Here is a 13,457-nt window from a genome sequence, read left to right on the forward strand (position 1 = left end):
TTAATTCTAGCCATGATCTCCAAATGTTTAAAAATGCTTTTTTATGTTAACCTGTTTGTTTTTCTCCAGCACTAACCTGCCCATCAAACAGCCATTATGAACTCTGTGGAACCTCTTGTCCTTCTGCTTGCCCCAGCCTCTCTTTCCCCTTCACCTGTGATACTGTGTGCCAGGAGGGCTGTCAGTGTAACAATGGTTTTATCCTCAATGGTGACCAGTGCGTTCCACCAACATCTTGTGGATGCTATCATCAAGGACGCTATCACCAAGGTGGTGAGCAGTTCTGGGATGGTGAAGAATGTCAGAGCTTGTGTACCTGTAACGGCACTACAGGGAGCGTCCACTGTACTCCCAACTCCTGTGGGCCCCAGGAGTCCTGCCGTGTGGTGGAGGGCGAGTTTGGCTGCCATCCCAACCTTCATGGCACCTGCTCTGCTACTGGAGGCCCTCACTACATCACCTTTGATCGTAAGGCCTATGACTTCCAAGGAACCTGCCGCTATGTTCTGGTGACCCTCTGTAATGCCACTGATGAGCTCAATCAGTTTTCCGTGGAAGCTAAGAATGAGGCATTGAATGGGCATCCACTTTCAATACTAGCTGAAGTTTTTGTGAATGTCTGGGGCTACAACGTGCATATGTCAAGGGACAGAAGAGGTTTGGTACAAGTAAGTAGTTAGTGATAGTTCTCATTCGATGATTGTTATGAACAATTTCAGGTGTATGAAGTAAATGGCAGCTACATATATTTTAGGGATATTTTTACTGCTGTGAAAGAAAAACAATAACAATTAAAAAGTAGAAAAACTACCCACTGATTTTCTTTGCATATCTCTTCTAGGTGAATGGAGTAACTAGAAATTTACCTATTATCTTGAATGAAGGTAATGTGTCTATCTATGCAACAGGATCTCGTATACTTGTCAGCACTAATTTTGGCTTGAGTGTTACCTATAATGGATATAGTGCAGTGTTTATCTCCGTACCACCAAATTACAGGTACAATTCCCACCCATCAACGCTGCAGTAATTATTGTTTGACATGCTTTAAAAAACAGGATAATCCCAGCTATATAAATAATTTATTTACTAATAATTTATCCTTATGAAACTAACACAAGGACTATTGCTAACTGTTGTCATCAACAGAGAAAAAATATGTGGACTTTGTGGAAATTTCAATGGAAATCCAAATGATGACTTTCACACACCATCTGGAACGATAGTCACATCTCCAGATGAGTTTGGGAGAGCCTGGAAGGTGCCAGGCAACTACACGTGCAATGATGGCTGTGGCTCCTCCTGTCCACAGTGTGCCAATGAACAGCCTACTAGAGATCAGTGTGAGGTGATACAGGCAGCTGATGGGCCCTTCAGTTTCTGCCACGAAGAGGTGGACCCGGCGCCATATTTCAACGACTGCGTGTTTGATGTATGTTTGTCAGGAAATCAAGGCCACGATCTCTTGTGCAGTGCCATTGAATCATATGTCAGTGCCTGTCAGTCTGCTAATGTTCGAATCTATCCTTGGAGAGAGAACACCACCTGCAGTGAGTCAACATGTCATTATATTTTATTTATATCTAAATGTACAAGAAATTTGCTAACCACTTCAGAAATAAAAAGTCCAACAATTTTACAATACTCACTGTATCCACACTGTATTACATTAAAAGTGGTATGTCTGACTAGTGCCATTTGTCACGTTTCTCACTTATTAAGCACTGGACTGTCCAGCCAACAGCCATTATGAGCTGTGCGGTACTGACTGTGGCCACACCTGTTCCAGTCACATTGATGAAACCTGTGAGCAGTTCTGCTCTGAGGGATGTTTCTGTGATGAAGGCTTCATCAAGAGTGGGACCAGGTGTGTCCCAGTGGAAAGCTGTGGCTGCCAGTATGACGGATTCTACTATGATGTAAGACATATTAAAGCCAATAGTAAATACTCTTTGAAGTAATTCCCTTCAAATCAGCAGAATCAGCAGACTTGCCCTTCTTACATTTAGAAAGCTTCGTGAAGTGTTTTGGACTGTGACAAAGCTTAAAATTCAGAAATATATATTAAACAAACAACAGAGTCTATTATAGCTCAGTAATAATGTGGTAATATTGAGGTAACAAGGTAGAAACAGGAAGATAAAAACAAGATATATAGCAAATAATTGCCACTTCATTTCCAGAGTAATAACCAAGTGATCTAGTGAGTACTATTACATTTAAATCTATGTAATAACAGACCATAAATTATAAGTGATAATATGGATACAAATGTATGTACATGAGCTTAAAAAACCCAATTAGTAATAGTATAGTCACATTTACTAACAATTAAACACATTTTTATATATACTAACCTCATAATAATAGGGTAACAAGATACTAATATGATTTTAAGTTTTAATGTTTTGGGATACCATTACCATATTGCCATAATGCTGGAATGAATCCTGCCTCATTCACCAACATTCTTTTTTGTTTGACAACAGTATCACCGTAAATATTATGTTTAAATCTGATATCTTACCTGGAATCAATGTTGGTTTCTGTTCAATAACCAAGAAACAAGGCTACAAAATGCAAACTGACGTTACCTGGAAACATGTGGTAGTTTAGGTCTAATAACCAGGAATCAGGGCTGCAACATGGAAAAAATGTTAGTTCCATGTTAATAACCGAATAAAATCCAAACCAAATGAAAAATTTCAGGAAGCATGATGAATACCTGGAAATGTGGTAGTTTCTATGAAATAGCAAATAATAGGGGTTGCAAAATGCAAAACTACAGTTTATAGTTTCATATAACTGAAATCTTAGGATCACAAAAAAAGGTCTTCATTTGCTATCATATATTCAGCATAGCTATTATGACTGTTTTATATTACACCACTAAAAAGAAAATAATTAATATGTAGCTATACAAGCAGAATGATGCTCTAACTCTTTAAACTGCAGAATTTTGGGGGGGGAAAAATCTGTCCCTAAATAAATGAATGCATTAAAACAATCAGTTGAAGATTATACAGCTACATCAGAACAGAACAATTTCTTGAAATTGTGGCATTTAGCATCTGTCCTTTCTGTGGGAGAAAGATCAACAGATATGAGTAGTTGCTCTGTCACAATATTTAGTACATTAATAGTTGCAGTTTGCAGTGATCTAGCAATTACTGCACTAAATCACCTACAATTAATGAAAACAAAATCCTTCAAAATGGTATTTTAAGAACTATATTTGTTGTATCAATTTGGCTATGATTTGGTGTGGTGTGGTTCACAGGCTGGCGAGTCCTTCTGGACAGATGGTTGCTCACAGAGATGTGAATGTCACGCTCCAAATGACCTGCGATGTTCTGCCTCGTCTTGCACTCCTGAACAGCAGTGCTCCATCAGAGACGGCCAGCTGGGCTGTTACAATGCTACCACCTGCACAGTATCTTTCAAAGGTATCGTGTACATTTTCCCTGCTATGCAGATGATCTCCAGCTCTGTCAATGAAACTATGAGACTAAACTGTAGGAATGTCTTAAAGACATAAAGACATGGATGATCTTTAATTTTCTGCTTCAAATTCAGATAAAGATAAGATTATTGTACTCAGCTATAAAACTCTTATAAACATGATGTCTAACCAGATGCACACTCGGATTGGGATTACCGTGGCCTCCAGTAACACTAAGAGAAATGTTTGCATTGTTTTTGACCAGGTTATGTCCTTCAGTGCTCATATTAAACAAATAATTAGAATGGCTTTCTTGCATTTTAATTAGAAAAATCCTATTTCAGAGTGACGCCAAAAAATTAGTTCATGCATTTATTACTTAACCCTTTAAAGCCGGTCGGAGCGGGCACGCTCTGTGTTGCATAACTATCTTTAAATCCTGGTAGCACTGCAACCACATAAGCTAGCACAATAATTTTTTTTGCATATGAAACCGGAGGAGTTGTACTTACATCTTATGCCACCAGCTTGTCCTAAGTCACAGTTTCCTTCCACATATAGCTTTGCAAAAACTGCATAAAAAGCACTTGCAGCAACAAAAACATAATATTCCAGAAACACGCTTTGCTGATTCGATCAGCTGTTTGTAACACTTCCTACGTCCATCAGCGCGAACTATCGCATGTCCGCCATATCCTGCCCAAAACCGGAAGTGATGTCATTTTCCGGAAATGTAGTTTTTTACCATCAGGGCCTTATGAGCCTATACTGGTGTTTTTAAAAGTTATGTTTGACTCTATGACTTTCTGTGTCGTTTCTGGGATGCTTAGGACTCATATTGCACTGCTGGAAATAGTTTATTTTGATGCATATGCTGTTTTTTTGCAAATTTGCACTATAATATTTATTTTCGTTTTTCCTGCAGTATATAAAAATTGGTGTATTTCAAAAATAAAACTATAAAGACACTCAAAATAAATTTCCTGTGGTGGGAAACTATTTTGTGCAACTTTTTTGTATTTAAAGTTTTGAGGGATAAGCCTCTTAAATTTCTCTAACTAGAAATATATGTTAAAAAAACAAAAACGATTTATTTTTTGTAGTTTATTGCACTTTTTTGCAATTTATGTAATTACTATGCACTTAATGCAGACATATTATTAAAATTTGGGCTATAATGGTTGTATTGATGTATATCAACTTGAAATGCTCCCAAAAATGGCACTACAGCATGTAAAAATATAAAGTAAGCTCTGGCGGACTTGGTTCTATGGTAGGTCTTAAAGGGTTAAAGTCTGGCCTACTGTGATTCGTTATTATCCAACACGTTCTCACTCTCAAAGTGTAACATTTTATGCTAGGTGACAAATTGTCAACATATTACGTTTTTGGACACCCAACACGTTCCTAAATGACGAGATCGGAAAAATGAGGGAATATGAGAACCGTTTGGTCTCAGTCTACAAATGTTTGCTCTTTTTCTCAACATCGCTTGGGAAAACACTATTTCATGCCATTAAAGTACTGGTTACGATTAGGAATAACGTTATGGTTAGGGTTAGGGATAAGGTTAGGTTTAGGGCTGGAATACAGGGCTGGAACGTCTATTACCGCAGGACCGTCATTCCACTTGATTTCATCCATAACCCGGCGCGTACCATAAGAACGCGGAAGGTCACCTTTCGCGTTCCTCAGGAACGCCATGGGACGTGACAAAACGTCGGGATGTTACGCCTCGGGAGTGTATTATCAGATTTTCCCAAAAACTCACTGAAAAGCATTGAGTTGATCCAAAATGCTGCAGTACGGACAGGGACTAAAAAGAAAGAACATATTTCTCCTATCCTAGCTTCCCTTCTTTTGCTCCCTGTTAAAGCCAGATTCAAATGTAAAATTATTTTCCTCATATAGGTCTTGAACAATCAGGCCTCATCTTATCTTAATGAAATCATAGTGCCGTATCCTCCCAACAGAGCACATCTCAGACTGCTGTTAGGCATTGTTGGATTGTTGCAGTGGTCTCTCTGTTATTTGAGGGTCTTTAGTTTACAATATAAAGTGCCTTGAGGCAATTCCTGCTGTTATTTGACAGTACATGAAAAAAATGTAAGGTTTGAAAGTTTTTTCCTAAAGCTTTATGAATGTAAATGTCTGGACATTTAACACAAGGCATAAGGGACATTTCCTTTTATTCTTTTTAAGGTGAATTAGTGCAGCTGGGTGCTTCATTCTGGAGTGACAGGACCTGTGCACAGAAGTGCACATGTACCTCAACAGGCCTGCAGTGCCGCAATGAGCCGTGCTCCTTTTCACAGATCTGCAAGCCAGCTTCCTTCCAGTTCTCCTGTCAGACAGTGCCAAGAGGAACCTGCACCATAAGTGGTGATCCCCATTACTACACCTTTGATAACACAGTGTTTCACTTTCAAGGCACTTGCACGTATGTTCTCTCTGAGCAATGTAATAGTGGACGGCCCTACTACAGAGTAGAAGGCAAAAATGAGCACAGAGGCAGTACTCGAGTCTCTTGGACACGACTGGTGAAAGTGCATGTCTACAATGACACAATTGAGCTTGTCAAAGGACGTCGTGGTCAGGCTAAGGTTGGTCATTTTGATTCTGGATAAATTCTACACTTTATGACCAGATATACTTTTCTCACTTGATATATTTGCTGGTTTTTTTACAGGTTAACGGGAACTTTGCATTCACTCCATTCTCCCTTAGCAATGGCACCGTGCAGGTTTATGAGTCAGGTTTTTCTGTGTTTGTCAGCACTGACTTTGGTTTAGTGGTGTCTTATGACACAAATCATCATGTCCAGATCAGCTTGCCCTACACTTACCAGAATGGTACATGCGGTCTTTGTGGAAACTTCAATGGCATTCGTAGAGATGACTTTCAAACTCGTGACGGTGAGGTTGTGAGCTCTGATGTGGTTTTTGCTAACAGCTGGCAAGCATCTGGGGATGATGAGCCTGGCTGTGGGCCACAGTGCGGAGGTCTGGACTGTGCTGTTTGCACTGTAGAAGAGACAGCATTGTACAGCAACACTGACCACTGTGGTATCCTCAGCAGTAGTTCTGGACCTTTCACGGCTTGCCATCAGCAACTTCCTCCACAGTCCTTTGTGGACAGTTGTGTGTATGATCTGTGTGTAGGAGGAGGGTACCGACCTATTCTCTGTCAAGCCCTAAGTGTGTATGCAAGTCAGTGTCAACAAAGTGGTATTCGGCTACCAAGTTGGAGGACACCTGGCTTTTGTGGTATGTTAATCACTTTTTTTTTTTTTGCATTATTTCAAAATATTATTGTATTAAAATTCCACCGATGTAAATATCGATGTTGTTCTCTTATGCCTAGAAATCCCATGTCCAGCCAACAGCCACTTTGAGTCTGAAGGCACAGGATGTCCACCTACCTGTGTTAATCCCAACTCTACCCATAACTGCCCTCTACCTCCCCAGGAAAGCTGCATCTGTGATTCAGGCTACATCCTCAGTGGTGGGGTCTGCGTCCCTCATGCTGAGTGTGGCTGCAGCTTTGAGGGCCGTTACTACCGCTCTGGACAAACTGTAATACTAGACGGAGACTGTGGGAGACGTTGTAGCTGCAGTTATGGCTCCATGACTTGCCACTCTCATGGTTGTAGCCCACTTGAATCATGCAGGGTGGAGGATGGAGAAAGAGGATGCAGACCAAATAGCTATGAAACATGCTGGATCAGAGGCCCAGGGTCATATCAGACATTTGATGGACTGACATACCAATATCCTGGGGCGTGTCGATTGACACTTGCCAAAGTTATGGGACTGTCCAGTCACCCACACTTCATGGTGACAGCAGAAAAAGTGCCAAGAGGCCAGCAAGGTTTTGCACGAATTCTGCATTTTGAAGCAGAGGGGATACACGTATCTATTGAGATGGCAAGGAACAGTAAAGTGAAGGTAAGTGAATGGAACACTTACTTAAAATTATGTTCTTCCTTTAATATTTATTTATGTGTACACGGACACAATACTGTTTAAGTCTTGTTAACTGCAAAAAACTGGATGATCCTGCAGGTTAACGGTCAGCTGATCAGGCTACCTTTCAGCACTACATCCAACCGAATCCAGATCTTCCACAGCAGCATTTACAGTGTCATCATTCGCACCTCCTTTGGTGTAACTGTGCAGACAGTCTGGCCTCACTTTGTCCGTGTCACTGCTCCTGGTGTCTACAATGGTTCACTGGGTGGACTCTGTGGTAATTACAATGGTCATCCACATGATGACTTCAATACACCCAACGGTGTCCTGATCAACAGTTCTCAGGACTTTGGAGACAGTTGGCGAGATGGCTCTCTGGCTGCTCACTGCGTGGAAAGCATGAACCAAAATTCTACAACTAATTACAATTCTACTGAGTACTGTGGCATTCTCAGCTCACCAGATGGGCCATTTGTACCCTGTTGGTCTGTGGTTGACCCGAGCCAGCAGGTGGATGTATGTGTGGAGATCATGGGGGGCTCTAACAATCCAGCATCAACTCTGTGTGGTGTCCTACGAGATTATGCACTAATGTGTCAACAGAAGGGTGTTGCCTTAGGACAATGGAGAAATGCAACTGGCTGTGGTAAGCATTCAACTGTTTTTGAATTAATTCTAGCCATGATCTCCAAATGTTTAAAAATGCTTTTTTATGTTAACCTGTTTGTTTTTCTCCAGCACTAACCTGCCCATCAAACAGCCATTATGAACTCTGTGGAACCTCTTGTCCTTCTGCTTGCCCCAGCCTCTCTTTCCCCTTCACCTGTGATACTGTGTGCCAGGAGGGCTGTCAGTGTAACAGTGGTTTTATCCTCAATGGTGACCAGTGCGTTCCACCAACATCTTGTGGATGCTATCATCAAGGACGCTATCACCAAGGTGGTGAGCAGTTCTGGGATGGTGAAGAATGTCAGAGCTTGTGTACCTGTAACGGCACTACAGGGAACGTCCACTGTACTCCCAACTCCTGTGGGCCCCAGGAGTCCTGCCGTGTTGTGGAGGGCGAGTTTGGCTGCCATCCCAACCCTCATGGCACCTGCTCTGCTACTGGAGACCCTCACTACATCACCTTTGATCGTAAGGCCTATGACTTCCAAGGAACCTGCCGCTATGTTCTGGTGACCCTCTGTAATGCCACTGATGAGCTCAATCAGTTCTCCGTGGAAGCTAAGAATGAGGCATTGAATGGGCTTCCACTTTCAATAGTAGCTGAAGTTTTTGTGAATGTCTGGGGCTACGACGTGCATATGTCAAGGGACAGAAGAGGTTTGGTACAAGTAAGTAGTTAGTGATAGTTCTCATTCGATGATTGTTATGAACAATTTCAGGTGTATGAAGTAAATGGCAGCTACATATATTTTAGGGATATTTTTACTGCTGTGAATGAAAAAAATAACAGTTAAAAAGTAGAAAAACTACCCACTGATTTTCTTTGCATATCTCTTCTAGGTGAATGGAGTAACTAGAAATTTACCTATTATCTTGAATGAAGGTAATGTGTCTATCTATGCAACAGGATCTCGTATACTTGTCAGCACTAATTTTGGCTTGAGTGTTACCTATAATGGATATAGTGCAGTGTTTATCTCCGTACCACCAAATTACAGGTACAATTCCCACCCATCAAAGCTGCAGTAATTATTGTTTGACATGCTTTAAAAAACAGGATAATCCCAGCTATATAAATAATTTATTTACTAATAATTTATCCTTATGAAACTAACACAAGGACTATTGCCAACTGTTGTCATCAACAGAGAAAAAATATGTGGACTTTGTGGAAATTTCAATGGAAATTCAAATGATGACTTTCACACACCATCTGGAACGATAGTCACATCTCCAGATGAGTTTGGGAGAGCCTGGAAGGTGCCAGGCAACTACACGTGCAATGATGGCTGTGGCTCCTCCTGTCCACAGTGTGCCAATGAACAGCCTGCTAGAGATCAGTGTGAGGTGATACAGGCAGCTGATGGGCCCTTCAGTTTCTGCCACGAGGAGGTGGACCCGGCGCCATATTTCAACGACTGCGTGTTTGATGTATGTTTGTCAGGAAATCAAGGCCACGATCTCTTGTGCAGTGCCATTGAATCATATGTCAGTGCCTGTCAGTCTGCTAATGTTCGAATCTATCCTTGGAGAGAGAACACCACCTGCAGTGAGTCAACATGTCATTATATTTTATTTATATCTAAATGTACAAGAAATTTGCTAACCACTTCAGAAATAAAAAGTCCAACAATTTTACAATACTCACTGTATCCACACTGTATTACATTAAAAGTGGTATGTCTGACTAGTGCCATTTGTCACGTTTCTCACTTATTAAGCACTGGACTGTCCAGCCAACAGCCATTATGAGCTGTGCGGTACTGACTGTGGCCACACCTGTGCCAGTAGCATTGATGAAACCTGTGAGCAGTTCTGCTCTGAGGGATGTTTCTGTGATGAAGGCTTCATCAAGAGTGGGACCAGGTGTGTCCCAGTGGAAAGCTGTGGCTGCCAGTATGACGGATTCTACTATGATGTAAGACATATTAAAGTCAATAGTAAATACTCTTTGAAGTAATTCCCTTCAAATCAGCAGAATCAGCAGACTTGCCCTTCTTACATGTAGAAAGCTTCGTGAAGTGTTTTGGACTGTGACAAAGCTTAAAATTCAGAAATATATATTAAAGAAACAACAGAGTCTATTATAGCTCAGTAATAATGTGGTAATATTGAGGTAACAAGGTAGAAACAGGAAGATAAAAACAAGATATATAGCAAATAATTGCCACTTCATTTCCAGAGTAATAACCAAGTGATCTAGTGAGTACTATTACATTTAAATCTATGTAATAACAGACCATAAATTATAAGTGATAATATGGATACAAATGTATGTACATGAGCTTAAAAAAAACCCAATTAGTAATAGTATAGTCACATTTACTAACAATTAAACACATTTTTATATATACTAACCTCATAATAATAGGGTAACAAGATACTAATATGATTTTAAGTTTTAATGTTTTGGGATACCATTACCATATTGCCATAATGCTGGAATGAATCCTGCCTCATTCACCAACATTCTTTTTTGTTTGACAACAGTATCACCGTAAATATTATGTTTAAATCTGATATCTTACCTGGAATCAATGTTGGTTTCTGTTCAATAACCAAGAAACAAGGCTACAAAATGCAAATTGACGTTACCTGGATACATGTGGTAGTTTAGGTCTAATAACCAGGAATCAGGGCTGCAACATGGAAAAAATGTTACCAAATGAAAAATTTCAGGAAGCATGATGAATACCTGGAAATGTGGTAGTTTCTATGAAATTGCAAATAATAGGGGTTGCAAAATGCAAAACTACAGTTTATAGTTTCATATAACTGAAATCTTAGGATCACAAAAAAGGTCTTCATTTGCTATCATATATTCAGCATAGCTATTATGACTGTTTTATATTACACCACTAAAAAGAAAATAATTAATATGTAGCTATACAAGCAGAATGATGCTCTAACTCTTTAAACTGCAGAATTTTGGGGGGGAAAAAATCTGTCCCTAAATAAATGAATGCATTAAAACAATCAGTTGAAGATTATACAGCTACATCAGAACAGAACAATTTCTTGAAATTGTGGCATTTAGCATCTGTCCTTTCTGTGGGAGAAAGATCAACAGATATGAGTAGTTGCTCTGTCACAATATTTAGTACATTAATAGTTGCAGTTTGCAGTGATCTAGCAATTACTGCACTAAATCACCTACAATTAATGAAAACAAAATCCTTCAAAATGGTATTTTAAGAACTATATTTGTTGTATCAATTTGGCTATGATTTGGTGTGGTGTGGTTCACAGGCTGGCGAGTCCTTCTGGACAGACGGTTGCTCCCAGAGATGTGAATGTCACGCTCCAAATGACCTGCGATGTTCTGCCTCGTCGTGCACTCCTGAACAGCAGTGCTCCATCAGAGATGGCCAGCTGGGCTGTTACAATGCTACCACCTGCACAGTATCTTTCAAAGGTATCGTGTACATTTTCCCTGCTATGCAGATGATCTCCAGCTCTGTCAATGAAACTATGAGACTAAACTGTAGGAATGTCTTAAAGACATAAAGACATGGATGATCTTTAATTTTCTGCTTCAAATTCAGATAAAGATAAGATTATTGTACTCAGCTATAAAACTCTTATAAACATGATGTCTAACCAGATGCACACTCGGATTGGGATTACCATGGCCTCCAGTAACACTAAGAGAAATGTTTGCATTGTTTTTGACCAGGTTATGTCCTTCAGTGCTCATATTAAACAAATAATTAGAATGGCTTTCTTGCATTTTAATTAGAAAAATCCTATTTCAGAGTGACGCCAAAAAATTAGTTCATGCATTTATTACTTAACCCTTTAAAGCCGGTCGGAGCGGGCACGCTCTGTGTTGCATAACTATCTTTAAATCCTGGTAGCACTGCAACCACATAAGCTAGCACAATAATTTTTTTTGCATATGAAACCGGAGGAGTTGTACTTACATCTTATGCCACCAGCTTGTCCTAAGTCACAGTTTCCTTCCACATATAGCTTTGCAAAAACTGCATAAAAAGCACTTGCAGCAACAAAAACATAATATTCCAGAAACACGCTTTGCTGATTCGATCAGCTGTTTGTAACACTTCCTACGTCCATCAGCGCGAACTATCGCATGTCCGCCATATCCTGCCCAAAACCGGAAGTGATGTCATTTTCCGGAAATGTAGTTTTTTACCATCAGGGCCTTATGAGCCTATACTGGTGTTTTTAAAAGTTATGTTTGACTCTATGACTTTCTGTGTCGTTTCTGGGACGCTTAGGACTCATATTGCACTGCTGGAAATAGTTTATTTTGATGCATATGCTGTTTTTTTGCAAATTTGCACTATAATATTTATTTTCGTTTTTCCTGCAGTATATAAAAATTGGTGTATTTCAAAAATAAAACTATAAAGACACTCAAAATAAATTTCCTGTGGTGGGAAACTATTTTGTGCAACTTTTTTGTATTTCAAGTTTTGAGGGATAAGCCTCTTAAATTTCTCTAACTAGAAATATATGTTAAAAAAACAAAAACGATTTATTTTTTGTAGTTTATTGCACTTTTTTGCAATTTATGTAATTACTATGCACTTAATGCAGACATATTATTAAAATTTGGGCTATAATGGTTGTATTGATGTATATCAACTTGAAATGCTCCCAAAAATGGCACTACAGCATGTAAAAATATAAAGTAAGCTCTGGCGGACTTGGTTCTATGGTAGTTCTTAAAGGGTTAAAGTCTGGCCTACTGTGATTCGTTATTATCCAACACGTTCTCACTCTCAAAGCGTAACATTTTATGCTAGGTGACAAATTGTCAACATATTACGTTTTTGGACACCCAACACGTTCCTAAATGACGAGATCGGAAAAATGAGGGAATATGAGAACCGTTTGGTCTCAATCTACAAATGTTTGCTCTTTTTCTCAACATCGCTTGGGAAAACACTATTTCATGCCATTAAAGTACTGGTTACGATTAGGAATAACGTTATGGTTAGGGATTAGGGATAAGGTTAGGTTTAGGGCTGGAATACAGGGCTGGAACGTCTATTACCGCAGGACCGTCATTCCACTTGATTTCATCCATAACCCGGCGCGTACCATAAGAACGCGGAAGGTCACCTTTCGCGTTCCTCAGGAACGCCATGGGACGTGACAAAACGTCGGGATGTTACGCCTCGGGAGTGAGAACGGTCTGTATTATCAGATTTTCCCAAAAACTCACTGAAAAGCATTGAGTTGATCCAAAATGCTGCAGTACGGACAGGGACTAAAAAGAAAGAACATATTTCTCCTATCCTAGCTTCCCTTCTTTTGCTCCCTGTTAAAGCCAGATTCAAATGTAAAATTATTTTCCTCATATAGGTCTTGAACAATCAGGCCTCATCTTATCTTAATGAAATCAT

At 39.8% G+C, this 13,457-nt stretch overlaps 1 protein-coding gene across 1 annotated transcript in view; it reads left to right on the forward strand.

Moving 5' to 3' along the window:
* LOC146568482 (IgGFc-binding protein-like) overlaps window positions 1-13,457 on the forward strand; it is a 33,363-nt gene that overhangs the window by 717 nt on the left and 19,189 nt on the right. Inside the window, exons 3-15 of the mRNA XM_085283546.1 lie at window positions 70-668; window positions 1,313-1,499; window positions 1,723-1,919; window positions 3,281-3,446; window positions 5,645-6,045; window positions 6,132-6,708; window positions 6,806-7,389; window positions 7,507-8,059; window positions 8,152-8,750; window positions 8,923-9,080; window positions 9,231-9,631; window positions 9,804-10,000; window positions 11,332-11,497. Coding sequence (XP_085139672.1) covers window positions 70-668; window positions 1,313-1,499; window positions 1,723-1,919; window positions 3,281-3,446; window positions 5,645-6,045; window positions 6,132-6,708; window positions 6,806-7,389; window positions 7,507-8,059; window positions 8,152-8,750; window positions 8,923-9,080; window positions 9,231-9,631; window positions 9,804-10,000; window positions 11,332-11,497 — 4,785 coding nt within the window. The remainder of the gene's footprint in view (window positions 1-69; window positions 669-1,312; window positions 1,500-1,722; window positions 1,920-3,280; window positions 3,447-5,644; window positions 6,046-6,131; window positions 6,709-6,805; window positions 7,390-7,506; window positions 8,060-8,151; window positions 8,751-8,922; window positions 9,081-9,230; window positions 9,632-9,803; window positions 10,001-11,331; window positions 11,498-13,457) is intronic.

This window comes from Mchenga conophoros, linkage group LG8 (assembly GCF_057382185.1).
Source record: "Mchenga conophoros isolate Kocher_MC1m ecotype Shallow Benthic linkage group LG8, M_conophoros_male_GT1.1, whole genome shotgun sequence".
NCBI lineage: Eukaryota > Metazoa > Chordata > Actinopteri > Cichliformes > Cichlidae > Mchenga > Mchenga conophoros.